Raw genomic sequence first — 15,611 nt, forward strand, 5'->3', positions numbered from 1 at the left:
AATATTATTTGCTCTTATTCAGCCAAATGCTTCAGAACTCATTGGACGCCGCTTCACAGTGCAGATGGACAATGACCCAAAGCATACTGCAAAAGCAGCCAAAGACTTTTTTAAGGGAAAGAAGTGGAATGTTATGCAATGGCCAAGTCAATTACCTGACCTGAATCCGATTGAGCGTGCATTTCACTTGCTGAAGACAAAACTGAAGGGAAAATGCCCCAAGAACAAGCAGGAACTGAAGACAGTTGCAGTAGAGGCCTGGCAGAGCATCACCAGGGATGAAACCCAGCATCTGGTGATGTCTATGCGTTCTAGACTTCAGGCTGTAATTGACTGCAAAGGATTTGCAACCAAGTATTAAAAAGTGAAAGTTTGATTTATGATTATTATTCTTTCCCATTACTTTTGGTCCCTTAACAAGTGGGAGGCACATATGCAAACTGTTGTAATTCCTACACCGTTCACCTGATTTGGATGTAAATTATTATTATTATTATACAGTATTTATAAAGCGCCAATGGTTCGCTCAGCTCTGTACATTACAAAGGGGGACAGAACATGTGACAGAACAATACCAATACAATGCAAAACATGAGGGGATCGAGGGCCCTGCCCTTTCGAGCTTACAATCTAAGAGGGAGGGGATAGTGGTACAGGAGGAGATAGCTGTGGGGGATGGAATGGTAGGAAGAGTGGTGGAGGTTAGCAGGGGGTGGGTAGGCTTCCCTGAAGAGATGGGTTTTCAGGGTGTGCCTAAAGAAGAGGAGAGTAGGTGATAATCTGATGGGTTGGGGCAGGGAGTTCCAGAGGATGGGTGACACCCTGGAGAAGTCCTGGAGGCGGGCATGGGAGGAGGAGACCAGGGAACTAGAGAGAAGGAGGTCTTGTGAGGAGCGGAGTGTGCGTGCTGGGCGGTACTTGGATATTAGGTCAGTGATGTAGTTCGGGGCAGTATGGTGGACAGCTTTGTACGTCAGTGTTAGGATTTTGAATTTGATCCGTTGCGCAATCAGAAGCCAGTGGAGGGATTGGCAGAGGGGATGGCGGATATGGAGCGGTTGGAAAGGTGAATGAGTCTGGCAGTCGTATTCAGGATCGACTGAAGCGGGGATAGCCAGCGGCGAGGCAGGCCAGTGAGGAGGGAGTTGCAGTAGTCGAGTCGTGATATGATGAGGGAGTGGATGAGCTGTTTAGTCGTTTCTGGGGTTAGGAACGTGCGTATTTTGGCGATGTTGCCGAGGTGGAGTCTGCACGAGTTTGTTAAAGATTGGACTTGGGGCTGGAAGGATAGGTTGGAGTCCAGAATGACACCAAGTACTCTGGCCTGCGGGGCGTGTTTGAAGGTGGCGTTGTTGGATGTGATGGAGAAGTCAATGGGGGGTGGTGTCCGGGCTGGGGGGAAGACAAGAAACTCAGTTTTGGAGAGGTTCAGTTTAAGGAAGTGGAGCGACATCCAGTCTGATGTCGCTCAGTAGGTGTGTGATTCGGGCAGAGACCGAGGGGGTGACGTGGGGCGTTGAGAGATAGATTTGTGGGTCGTCGGCATAGAGGTGGTAGTTGAAGCCGTGAGAGTGTATGAGTTGGCCAAGGGAGGAGGTGTAGATGGAGAAGAGAAGGGGCCCGAGGACAGAGCCTTGAGGGACCCCAGCAGAGAGGGGGAATGAGGGGGAGGTGGTAGCATTGTAGGTAACGCTGAAGGAGGGTTGTGACAGGATGAGAGCCAGGAGAGAGCAGAATCTCTGAGGCCGAGGGAGTGTAGTTTTTTGAGGAGGAGGGGGTGGTTGATTGTGTCGAAGGCCGCAGAGAGGTCAAGGAGTAGGAGCACTGAATAATGGCCATTAGCTTTGGCGGTTAGTAGGTCGTTGGAGAGTTTGAGTAAGGAAGTTTCGGTGGAGTGTAGGGGACGGAAGCCGTACTGTAGGGGATCGAGGAGGTTGTTGTCGTTGAGGTGAGAACTTAGGCGGGTGTAGACTAGGCGCTCGAGGAGTTTAGATGTAAATGGGAGCAGGGAGATGGGTCTGAGATTGTTCGGGTCATTGGGGTCCAGGGAGGGCTTTTTAAGTATGGGGGTGATGTGTGCATGTTTCAGAGGGGAGGGGAAAGTGCCGGAGGAGAGGGAGAGATTAAAGATGTGGGTGAGGGAGTGTAGGATGGAGGGTTAGGGAGGTCGTAGGAGTTGAGGGGATAGGGTCGAGGGGGCAGGTGGTGAGGCGGGCATCAGAGAGGATCTTGGAGACTTCCTCGATGGTAGTAAGGTCAAAGGTGCAGAGTGTTGGGGGGGCTTCAGTATGAGGAATGTAGGGTGGGGTGGAAGTGGGGGTCAGAGCAGTGGTGGGGCCGTGGGAGAGGGGTGATGAGGGGGCAGTTGAGTGAGGGGGAACAGGGTTGGAGGGAGTTTTAGCAGCGACGAAGTCCCTGCGGGTTATTTCGAGGTAGAGGGGGGATGAGGGGGTAGCTGTGTGAGAGGGGACGGGATGAGAGGGCGTGTGAGTTGTGGCGATGTCCTTGCGAATTGTGTCAATCTTGTTTTTGAAGTGATTGGCAATCTCAAGGGCAGTGAGTGAGGTGCTGGGTGGAAGTGGGGGTGGCGAGAGTAGAGAGTTGAAGGTGGAGAAGAGTCGGCGAGGATTGGAGGAGAGGGCCTTGATGAGGGTCAGGAAGTACACTTGTTTGGCTGCGTGGAGGGAGGAGGTGTATGTGTGGAAGGCAGATTTGTAGCGGGCGAAGGCTTGTTGGGATTTGGTTTTGCGCCATAGTTGCTCCAGGGCACGACTGTGTTGTTTGAGGGTTTTGGTGTGATCAGTCTGCCAGGGCTGGAGCGGTCGGGGTCTGATGTTGCGTGTGGTTAAAGGCGCTAGTGAGTCAAGGGCTGTTGACAGCTTGTTGTAGGCAGTCATGGCCAAGTCGGGGCAGGACAGGGGGAGGATGCTGTCGTGGAGTTGATTAGCTGCAGAGTGGAGGGGGGCAGGGTTAGGGTTGCGGAGGTTACGGCTGGTAGTAGTGTGACATTTGGAGGGGTAGGCGTTGGAGGACGAGGAGATAGAGAAGGTAATCAGGTTGTGGTCAGAGAGAGGGAAGGGGGTGTTAGTGAGGTTGCGGGGAGCGCAGCGGTTGGAGAAGATGAGATCAAGGATATTACCGTTGGAGTGGGTGGTGGAGGAGATGGGATGTGTCCGGGTTGCCGAGGTTGACAGGGATGTTGAAATCCCCAAGGATGATGGTGGGTAGCTCAGAGGAGAGGAAGAAGGGTAGCCAGGAGGAAAAGTCATCCAGGAAGCGGGATATGGATCCAGGAGGCCGGTATATCACAGCAATCTTCAGGGGGGTTGGGGAGAATAGTCGGACGCAGTGGGCCTCGAAGGAGGAGAAGGATAGGGAGGGGGGGTTTGGGAGGACTCAAAAGGTGCTCTGCAGACCAACCCCACCACCTTTATGACCGTTAGGCCTGGGTGAATGGGTCCAGGTGAGACCTCCATAGGAGAGTGCAGCAGGGGAGGTAGAGTCAGTGGGCTGGATCCAGGTTTCCGTAATCGCTAGGAGGTTGAGAGAGCGGGAAACAAAGAGGTCGTGGATGGCGGTAAGCTTGTTGCACACCGATCGGGCGTTCAGGAGTGCACATGAAAACGGGGGGGGGGATTTTAGGGAGCAGGGGGACAGATACTAAGTTACGGGGGTTGCGGCAGGACGTGGAGACGGGAGGGTGTTGTGCGGGTGAGGGAGGTGGTGGAGGGCCAGGATTCGGGGAGATGTCCCCCGCGGTTAGGAGGAGGAGAAGGGTGAGAAAGGTGGCATGGGAGCGGGATGTGCAGGAGCGTGAGAAACTACTAGTGGAGGTGTTCGGGCCAGTGGGAGAGTGGAGTAATAGGAGGAGGTGGTGGGTGCCGTAGAAGGGCGAAGGAAGCAGTGAGGACACAATATACAAATGTTTGGGAGGAGCAGAGGGATATAGTGAATGGATTTTGGGAACGGAGGAGAGGAAAATGAGGAGGAGGAGTGGAAGAGGCATTTTGGGGAGGTGATGAGAGCAGTAGAAGGGAGATGATAGCAATGAGGGGGAGATGTACAAGTTTTGGGGTGGAGCAGAGTGGTAAAGAAATGAGATTTGGGAACAGAGGATAGTAATATGATAAGGAGAAGAGGGGCGTATTATATAAAGGTACACGGAGTGGGACTCAGGCATATAAGAGAGGTTTCCCAGGGTGTATGCTTGCAGTCTGTCCAGCGTGCAGTAGAGTTTCTTGCTGTTGTTGTGTCTTCCTGCTGCTTAAGTTCTCCTGCTTTAGTTCAACTGCTGTGTTTAACTGCTTCGCACTCCTTCAAAGCAGCACTCGATCAGAAGCAGCACCCCCATCAGAGACTGTGCCCCCCATCAGTGATCTCCCCCCATGAGCTGATCTAAATTTATAGGGAGATGCTCAAATGAACATTCAACTCAACCCCAATTAGAAGCTGATAAGGATCACATGAATAGTGGGGGATGTTTCTCAGGAAACAGACTACAGTCATAAAACGGGGGCAGCTGGAGGTGAGAACTGGTCAACATATACAGAAATATAAATACACCATTTGTTCTGAATTTAACAGGAGTCAATGCGTTTTTCTAGTTAAGAGCGGAGCTAGGAGTTAGTAAATATTCTCAAATTAAAGCTGACAGTCTGCAGTTAAAGCACATCTTGTTAGTTTCATTTCAAATCCATTGTGGTGGTGTATAGAGCCAAAAATTTTAGAATTGTGTCGATGTCCCAGTATTTATGGACCTGACTGTATATGCAAAAGTTCTGGCAAATAGGTTAAAAGACTTGATGCCAGAATGGATACATATGGATCAGATAGGTTTCATTCCAGGAAGAGAGGGTAGAGACAATTGATTAAGATCCTTGTTTTTCATACAAAAAAGTAGGAGAGAGAAAATCCCGGCAGTGGCCCTCTCGATAGATGCAGAAAAGGCATTTGATAGAGTGGATTGTTGTTATATGTTAGATACGCTGGAAATATTGGGGATGGGACCCAGAATAAGAGAATGGATAAGGAAATTATATAGTCAACCCTCTGCAGCAGTCACGGTTAATGGAGAATTGTCGTAGAGCTTTGGAATGCAGAATGGAACTAGACAGGGATGACCTTTGTCTCCTCTGTTGTATGTTCTATCTCTGGAATCTTTGCTGGCTACAATAAGGAATAATATAGATATTAAAAGGGATCAGGATAGGACAGATAGAGCATAAGGTGGCAGCTTATGCAGATGATATATTGTTCTACGTGGGAAACCCAAGGATAACATTACCAAACTTAATGAAATCATTGAGGGAATATGGAGAGATGTCAAACTTAAACATTAACCCAACTAAAACAGAGATTTTAAATATTCTTTTAAACAGCGAGAAAAATATATTACAGGAGGAATTTCCCTTTGTATGGAGTGAAAAAATTAAAATATCTAGGTATAAAATTAACTGTATCTTCTAAGAATTTATATAGATCAAATTATATCCCATTATTAAATGAGATTAAGGACGAACTAAGAAAACTAGGTGGGGGAATTCTGTCATGGATAGGTTATATAAATATGATAAAAATGGTAATTGTTCCAAAAATTCTATATAGATTCCAAATTATACCAATCAAAATACCAGAAGCCTATTTTAGAATAATTAAAAAAATGTTAAGATTTATTTGGCGGAAAAAAAACCTAGAATAAGTTATGAAATCTTAAGTAGGAATAAAGAGGTGGACTGGGAGTTCCAGACTTAAAAAGGTACTATAACTTGGTAATACTGACAAGAATTTTCGATTGGACACATAACTCACATGGAATAAGTTGGGTAAAAATAAAAAACACTAAGTAACACAACACTTAGTAGAATTGTATGGGTACCTTCACAATTCCGAGGATTAGCAGAATGTGTTAAGGGTATGGGATGTTTTACATAAACAAAAGGGTGGGAATATAATTCACTTTTAATGCCCTTATGGTCCATAGATTATTTTCCTCCAGGTAAAGAGAGTGTTGCCGGGAAGTGGATAAAGAAGGAAGATGTACGGTTGAGAAATGTAATGGTGGGGGAGGAAATAGGCTCACTTAAGAATTTGGAAAAAAAGATGGAGATATTTACGAGAATTGACGAGTGGCGTTATTTTCAGTTGAAACACTTTGTAGGGAAGCTTCCAAGGCTATTGAGAACAAGGGAGGATTGGAACCCTTTTGAGCACTTATTTGAAACATGGGGAGATGGGAGACACGGGATATCAAAAATATATGATTCTCACTGGAATAATCACAGATACAAGCCCACCATTTATAGAGAAGTGGGAAAGGGATTTAGGATTAACGATGGATATGGAAAAGCAAAAGAAAATATATAGTTTAATACACGATAATGTAAATATGAAGGAGATAGAGATGAATTATAAATGTTTGGCAAGATGGTATATTACACCGAGTGTAGCACATAGATTCAATGGAGATAACTCACCTTTATTTTGGCGTGGAGAAGATCCCCACTAGCTGTCGCAACAGTGGATGGGGGGGGGGTGCGGCGGCTTGTCAATTTGTAAGAGGTTACTCGTTACATCCTGAATATGGATGTAACATGTAACGAAAGGTGAACCTGTCCTTTAAACAACTGTAGTATCAGGCTGCAACAATGCGATTACCAAAATTATTGAAAATTATCTTAGTAATAGCAACTACATTGTCTTGTATTACATTTAAAAAAAAAAAAACGGGGTGGGGGGAGTTAAAGCCATATACTGTACATGAGACATACTGTATCTGTAAAACAATCAACAAGCTTTTTTTATTCAGTTGTGGCTGAATTTTTTTTCAGGCTCTCAAGGCTATCCTTGTTTTAGATTCAGTTGGTCTGATCCTGGGCTGGAAGTTTTTTGACCATGCAGCACATCTTGGTGGAGTTCTGTTTGGAATGTGAGTAGTTTACCCCAGTATCACCTTCATTTGTGCCTTGACTTTTTAGTTTGGTTTTTGAATTAAACTGTGTTTAAAATAAAAAAGTAAATTAAAAACGTCTGCCCAGTCTGTTTAGGTTTCGGCTGTTATGCCAGCCGATCTATTCCCTGACATAAACTCTTAAATACCCACAATGACAACCTCTATTAGGCTACCCTGTGCAAGAGGCATGAAGGAGACACGTGAGGAGGCTGAAAGTCTTTGTGTTCTTAATGACAAAATGAAATTGTTTGAAAAGGTCTGTGATCCTTGGATTTCCGATCTTTTGGGTACTGTCTAATGCTGTCACTACTTTTCTTTTTTTAAATCCGAAAAAAGGTTTATTTGAAAATCAACATGCAATACAAACAAACCTTGATGGTCAGAGGAAGAAAAAAGAGAAAATGTTTTTGCAATCATATTGTACTGGAATATTCAAATATCTAGAAAATAAAAGCAAGTATACCTATACACACAAATGCTCTGCTGCACCCATAACTTGCCCAATAGTTCAAAAGCTGATGCAGGAAGATCCTCACCTGTACTACTTCCCCAGTGCACAAAGTTAATCTACCATATATTCCCTGAAAATACAGTAGTAATATGTTAAATCTACTGGAGCAAGGCCTGGTGTGGCCAACCATCCTTCCTACACTTTTTCAAATTTAGAGGGGTTACCCCTGTGTTGATTTATCAGACGCTGAAATCTAAGCATTACTCCCATATGGTGTATCCACATCTGAGATACGTTTTTGGGCCTGGAAAAGGGCTCTAGACACTGCCTCCCTAACCAAGACTTCCTGCACCAAATCTAGAATACCCAGAAGACATGGTTTAGGGTCAACTGGTAGAGTGATTTCAAAAAACACTAATAAGCGCCTCCCGCCCGCCATATAGTACAACGACGGGCGCTAGGCGGTTCTCTGTGATTGCTGTTGATATGTGTTCCTGGGACACCGATCATCATCGATCGTGGCAAGGAGCGGTTCGCTGCAGTTTTTTCCATGTGACAGGCTGTGATCAATCAAGTGTAAACACAGAGCGGTAACTCACTGTTACCAGATTCCTCTCCTCACACACACACATCTTGTGTGAGGAGAAGAATCTTCTAATAGTGAGTTACCGTTTTTTTACAGTGCATACAGAGATCACAGCCCCTGTCGCAGTGCCCATCAGTCTACCTGTCGCCATCAGTCTACCTGTCGCCATCAGTCTACCTGTCACCATCAATCAGTGTACCTGTCTCCATCGGTGTACCTTTCATCCATCAGTGCCCATCCGTGTACCCATTGCCAATCAGTGCACCTGTTGCCCATCCTTATGGGCGACAGGAGCACTACTGATGAGTACTGATGGGCGACAGGCGCACTGATCGGTGACGGGTGCTCTGATGGGTGACATGATCTCATCAGCAGTGCTCCTGTCGCCCATCAGTGCAGCTGTCGCCTATCAGTGCCCATCAGTGCACCTGTCACCTATCAGTGCCCATCAGTGCACCTGTCACCTATCAGTGCCCATCAGTGTACCTGTCGCCCATCAGTGTACCTGTCGCCCATCAGTGTACCTGTCGCCCATCAGTGTACCTGTCGCCCATCAGTGTACCTGTCGCCCAACCAGCAGTGTACCTGTCGCCTATCAGTGTGCCTGTTGCCCATCAGTGCTCATCGCCATTGCATCTGTCGCCCAGCAGTGCACCCGTCACCCATTAGTGTACCTGTCGCACATCAGTGCTCATCATCAGTGTATCTGTCGCCCAGCAGTGTACCTGTCACCCAGCAGTGTACCTCTCACACATCAGTGCCCATCAGCAGTGCACCTGTCGTCCATCAGTGCTACCATCAGCAGAGTACCATCACTCAGCCACCATCAGCAGAGTACACATCCTACAGTCAACATCAGCACAGCAATCTACCTGTCCCAGTGCCACCAGAACCAGCCATGTCAAAACAAGTTTACACTAGTAAGGAGGTGTTCAAAATCCTCACTCATGACAGATGAGAGCAGCAGGGAGCTCTCACCTTCCGATACTGATTCAGTGTATGAGCCCATAGAGAGTAGTGGGTCAGCGACTGAATCAGAAGAGGAAAGGGTCCCTCCTAAAAGGATACGGCGCTCTGAAAACAAGGCAGCCACCAGCAGCTCCATACACCCAAATGGTCAATCTGCAAATACCAATGGCGCTAGACTCAGAGAGGAAAGACCCAGTACCAGCACTGGAATATTCCATCAGCCCCCAAGAAGCAGGGCCCAAACATACCTTCCAGATGCTCTTGCCAACCTATTATGGCTGCCCTCCAACTCCGGATTAGCAAGCATTCCCCCTTTCACCGCACAGCCATGTGTGCAGGCCAACACAGAGAATTTTTCAGCAATTGATTTTTTTAATTTATTTTTGCCCAACACTTTATTGCAGTTTATTGTGGACCAGACAAACCTGCCACCCAATTCATTTCTAACAACCCCAGTTCAACCTATGCCCGTCCGTTTGAATGGAGACCTCTTACATTGGAGGAATTTAGGTTTTTTTTGGGCCTCACCCTTAAACATGGGGATTACAAAAAAAAAATGAAGGACATTCATACTGGTCCACACACCAATCCACCACATGCCACTTTAGTCTTCTATAATGCCCAGGTCACGCTATGAGATGATCATGCGTTTCCTTCATTTCAGTGACAATACCCAGTGCCCTCCCAGAGATCACCCAAATTATGACAAACTATACAAAATTCACCCACTTCTTAATTTTTTTTCCCAAAGATTTGCTGAACTTCTTGTCCCCGATTTAAAAAAAAAAAAAAAAAAAGTGTAGACGATTCCCTTGTCCACTTCACTGGCTGGCTTGGAATTAAGCAGTATATTCCAAGTAAGAGGGCAAGATATGGAGTAAAGCTCTACAAGCTTTGTGAAAGAGCCACGGGATATTTATATGCATTCCGCGTATATGAAGGCAAAGATTCCCAGCTCCATCTCCCTGAGTGCCCAACCTACATTGGAACAAGTGGGGAAAATTGTCTCTGGGACCTGGCTCATCCACTTTTTCAAAAAGGCTATTGTGTTTATATGGATAATTTCTGCACCAGTCTGCTCCTTTTCCGACACCCTGGCCTGCGGTACCTCCCGAAAAAACAAAGGGTTTCCCACAATTTTTAGTGAATACCAGGCTACAAAGTGGGGAATCAGCAAGCCTAAGAAATGATGAAGTGCTGGCCCTGAAGTGGAAGGATAAGAGAGGTTTACATCCTATCCACCATCCACAACGACACCTCGGTCGAAATTACTGGAAGACACGGTCCAATTCAGAAACCTGCGGCCATCCAAGAATATAATCTCTACATGGTGGGGGGGTGGATTTCAATGATCAAATGTTGCAGCCCTATTTAGCAGTATAAAAAAGTTGCAATCTATTTTATACATTTGGCTATATATAATGCGTATGTCACCTACACCAAATCCATAGAAAGACCCACTGCCCTCAAATTTATAGAAGAAGTTGTCACGTCCCTTATCTATCAGTAAGGATCCCCCCCAGAAAGCATTCATTCCGATTCTGTGAGCAGACTTCATGAGTGCCACTTCCCTAAGATCATTCCACGAACAGAAGCAGGTCGAAGACGCCAAAAAAGATGTCGGGTATGCACCAGAAGAGGAGTTAGAAAAGGCACAAGTTTTCACTGTCCCCAGTGTCCCTCCGAACCAGGCCTGTGCATTGGAGACTGCTTTGAACGTTTTCACACGTTACTAAGATATTAGTCCATATTTCAAACTGCCTGCCATTTCCCCATTTCAATATCTCTGCTGATCATTTGCCTGCTGCTCCAATCAACCATGCTACTGCCTTCTACCTTAACCGACCCCGGCCTGTTTATCGACTATGCCTTTGCCTGCCGTTTGCAATGTTTATCCACCACGTTTCTGCCTTCCACCTGAACTTACCCTGGCCTGTTTATTGACTATGCTTCTGCCTGACGTCTGGATTATCAACCATGTTTATGCCTTCTTTCTGGACTGACCTCGGCCTGTTAATCGACTATGTTTTTTGCCTGCCACTTGGATTGATATTTTGCCCTGCTACTGTAGTAGTAGGATTCAGAATTACACAGGGGTCTCACATATGTGAGGGGCTTCAGAGTAGAGTTCTGAGTAGAGAAAAACAGTTTTTGGTTTTCTCTGGGTTTTGTAATTCCCAGAACAGGGTCTGGTTGTCTGGAGGCTTCGAAGAGATTGGGCGAGACAAAGCCTCTACCCCTGTGCCCTGGTCCTACCTGACCAAGGCCCTAAGCCTGATGTTCCTGCCTGCTGCCTGGACCAATGCTTTGGCTGTGCTGTCCATATTTCTGCCTACTGCATGGACCCAGGACCTTTTATGGGCCGTGTTCCTGCTTGCTGCCTGGACAAAAACTTTGGCTGTGCTGACCATCTCTGCCTGCTGCCTGTAATAACCCAGGACATTTTATGTACCATATTCCTGACTGCTGCCTGGACAAATACCTTGGCTGTGCTGACCATATCTCTGCCTGCTGCCTAGAATGACCCAGGACATTTTATGGACCATGTTCCGGCCTGCTGCCTTAACCCTACTTTGACTGTGCTGACCATATACAGTTGTGTTCAAAATAATAGCAGTCAGACATCACTAACCTGATCAATCGCTGTATTTGGTAGGAATTATATTTCTACATGCAAATAATTTACTAGCAGGTGTAGTAGAGTAATAGAAATCCAACAGACCCAACAGTCATGACATGCATGCTGCTGATTCTGTGTAATTGAATCACTAATTGAAAGGGACATGTTCAAAATAATAGCAGTGTGGAGTTCTATTAGTGAGGTCTGTCATTCTTTGAAAACAGGTGGCAAATATTGCCCTTATTTAAGGAAGGAAGGCAGCAAATGTTGTACATGCTGGTTACAGTGCATTTCTCTCTGAAATTCTGAGGAAAATGGGTCGTTCCAGACATTGTTCAGAAGAACAGCGTACCTTGATTAAAAAGTTGATTGGAGAGGGGAAAACATATAAAGAAGTGCAGAAAATGATAGGCTGCTCAGCTAAAATGATCACAAATGCTTTAAAATGGCAACCAAAACCTGAAAGACGTGGAAGAAAGCAAAAAACAACAATTCGAATGGATAGAAGAATAGCCAGAATGGCAAGGACTCAACAGTCAGCTCCAGGAAGATCAAAGAAGGTCTAAAGTTACCTGTGAGTACTGTTAAAATTAGAAGACGCCTGTGTGAAGCCAAGCTATCTGCAAGAAGCCCCCGCCAAGTCCCACTGTTGAAAAAAAGACGTGCTGAAGAGGTTACAATTTTCCAAAGAGCACATTGACTGGCCTAAAGAGAAATGGCGCAACATTTTGTGGACTGCTGAAAGTAAGATTGTTCTTTTTGGGTCTAGTGGCCAGAGACCGTTTGTCAGACGACCCCCAAACACTGAATTCAAGCCACAGTACACTGTGAAGACAGTGAAGCATGGTTGAGCAAGCATCATGATATGGGGATGTTTCTCATACTATGGTGTTGGGCCTATTTATCGCATACCAGGGGTCATGGATCAGTTTGAATACATCAGAATACTTGAGGTCATGCTGCCTTATGTTGAAGATTAAATGTCTTGTTGGAACACCCATTTCAAGGGCAACAACCCCAAACACCTGTAAACGTGCAACATCTTGGTTCCAGACCAGCAAGATTGACGTTATGGAGTGGCCAGCCCAATCCCTGGATTTTAATCCAATAGAAAACTTGTGGGGTGACATCAAAAATGCAGTTTCTGAGGCAAAACCAAGAAATAGAGAAGAACTGTGGAATGTAGTCCAATCATCCTGGGCTGGAATACCTGGAAGGTGGTTAACTCCATGCAACACAGATGTACAGCAGTTCTCAGAAACAGTGGTTATACAACGAAATATTAAGTGATTCAAAGGAAAGCAAAATCTTCAAACATTTTTCAGTTTATATAGTGAATGTTTGAGTTTGTAAAGAAGAATACAAACACTGCTATTTTTTGGAACAGTCTAATCACTTTTCTTCTATTTTTTTTTAGAGGAACAACACAAATTTGATATATTTTTCTTCATGTTTTGATTTGGAATAGAATGTGTAGTGTTTCCAATGCATTTGTGTGTATGGAAATAAAAGCTATTAGAAGGATTTTGAGCTTTATTCACTTTTTTCAACACACTGTTATTATTTTGAACACGACTGTATATATGCCTGCTGCCTGTCCTGACCCAGGGCTTTTTATGGACCTTGTTTCTGCCTGCTGCCTGGATGTCAGCCTGCTGCCTGTACTGACCTAGACCAATGCTCTCCTCATACCACAGGTAATCTTTTGTTTACATTGTTTTCTATACAGTGTTTGTTGATTTTTGTGTTACACTTGTTGCAATGCTGGGCACATAATCTGCACAGACATTGAAAAGGTCTTGCACCTGTGGTATCCCCATAATCAGTAGTAGTAGTAGAATGTATTTTGGGGTGTAATTCTTGGTATGTCTATGCTGTTTTTGTAGAAATATCTTCTAGATTGACAACTTTGTGTTAAAAAAAATACATTTTAATTTTCTTTCCACATTTTCCGAAAACTTGTGGAAAAAAAATGAACTGTTCAAAAGACTCATTATGCCTCTTAAAAAATACATTGTGGTGTTTTCTTTCCAAAATGGGGTCATTTTGTGGGTGTTTCCACTTCCCTGGTGCTCCAGAAGCTTCAAAACCGTGATCGGTTGTCAGGAAATTAGATGTATAATTTTTGCCCCAAGAACACCTAAAGGTGCTTCTTGGATGTTGGGCCTCTCTGTGGCCTGGCTGCGGAAAAGTGTCATACGTCATATCGCCATAATCAGGAGAGGTAGCTGAATGTATTTTGGGGTGTAATTTTTGGTATATACATACTATGTGTGAGAAATATCTTATCAATGGACCACTTGTTTTTAAAAAAAAAATACGTTTTCATTTTCTTTCCACATTTTCTTAAAACTTGTGGAAATAAAGACATGTTCAAAAGACTCATGCCTCTCCAAAAATACCTTGGAGTGTTTGCTTTCCAAAATGGGGTAATTTTGTGAGTGTTTCCACTGTCCTGGTGCTCCAGGGCCTTCAAAAACATGATAGGTTGTCAAGAAATTAGATGTGTAATTTTTGCCCCTAGAAGACCTAAAGGTGCTACTTGGATGTTGGGGCTCTCTGTTGGTAAGGCTGTAGAAAAGTCTCATACATGTAGTATCCCCATACTCAGGAGGAGTAGCTGAATGTATTTTGGGGTGTAATTTTTGGTATGTACATGCTATGTGTGAGAAATATCTTATAAATGGACAAAATTGTGTAAAAAAAAAAAATAAATTTTCATTTTCTTTCCACATTTTCCAAAAACGTAAAAAAAAAAAATAACATGTTCAAAAGACTCATTATGCCTCACAGAATATACGTTGGGGTGTTTGCTTCTCAAAATGGGGTAATTTTGTGGGTAATTCCATTGTCCTGGTGTTCCAGGGCCTTTAAAAGTTTAATAGGTAGTCAGGAAATTAAATGTGTAATTTATACCCCTAGGTCACCTGACGGTGCTCTTTGCGTGTTGGGCCTCTGTATGTGGCCAGACTGTGAAAAAGTCTCACACATGTGGTATTCCCATACTCAGGAGGAGTAGCAGAATGTGTTTTCAGGTTGTAGTTGTAAGTATGCATATGCCGTGTGGGAGAAATAACCTTTTGATAGAACAATTTTGTTGAACAGAAAAAAAAAATCTTCGTTTTCAATAGAATTGTGAGAAAAATTACAACTTCAAAAATTCACAATGCCTCTGACTAAGTACCTTGGAATGTCTACTTTCCAAAAAGGGGTCATTTGGGGGGTATTTGTACTGTCCTGGCTTGTTAGTGTCTCGAGAAATGAGATCAGTTTTCAATGAGTGGTACCATAGACTCTAACTTTCACAAAGACCAAATAATAAACACACATTTAAGTTATTTTTACCAAAGAAATGTAGCAGTATAAATTTTGGCCAAAATTTATGAAGAAAAATTACTTATTTGCAAAATGTTACTACAGAAACAATGAAAAATGTGGGTTTTTTTTTTCCTATTTTTTGGTTATAGCGCAAAAAATAAAAAACTCAGTGCTGATTAAATGGCACCAAAAGAAAGCTCTATTTGTGTGAAAAAAAGGACAAAACTTTCATATGGGTACAGTGTTGCATAACTGAGTAATTATCAGTCAAAGTTTGACAGTGCTGAAAGCTGAAAATTGGTCTGGGCAGGAAGGGGGTATAAGTGCCCTGTAGGCTAGTGGTGGTGATGAGGAAATACAAATACCTGTGGAGCTTTGTGTACCTCCACAGTAAATGTATGAGATCACCCATGTCTCTGCAACATAGTACACATAATGGGTGGGGGCATATGCCAAAAGAGAATAATTTATGTGGAGCACAGTATACTCTCAACAATATTTAGAGTTGTGATAATCTTTGTCTCACGTTCAAAAATTATTATTATTATTATTATACAGGATTTATATAGCGCCAACAGTTTGCGCAGCACTTTACAATATAAGAGAGACAGTACAATTACAATACATTTCAGTACAGAAGGAATGTGAGAGCCCTGCTACAAGCTTATAATCTAAAGGAAGGGGGAGGTGATACAAAAGCTGCGTGGGATGATCTGGT

At 44.3% G+C, this 15,611-nt stretch overlaps 1 protein-coding gene across 3 annotated transcripts in view; it reads left to right on the forward strand.

The window, feature by feature from the left end:
• PARL (presenilin associated rhomboid like) overlaps positions 1-15,611 on the forward strand; it is a 269,194-nt gene that overhangs the window by 183,846 nt on the left and 69,737 nt on the right. For 2 of the 3 annotated variants that reach the window (XM_089662173.1, XM_089662175.1), the window contains exon 10: positions 6,828-6,925. In XM_089662173.1, coding sequence (XP_089518299.1) covers positions 6,828-6,925 — 98 coding nt within the window. Of the gene's footprint in view, positions 1-6,827; positions 6,926-7,285; positions 13,100-15,611 lie in introns of those variants that run through there. The other variant, XM_089662174.1, reaches the window with a different exon arrangement.

Source organism: Staurois parvus, unplaced genomic scaffold (assembly GCF_062004578.1).
Source record: "Staurois parvus isolate SC_StPar_1 unplaced genomic scaffold, SC_StPar_1.0 ptg001433l, whole genome shotgun sequence".
Lineage (NCBI taxonomy): Eukaryota > Metazoa > Chordata > Amphibia > Anura > Ranidae > Staurois > Staurois parvus.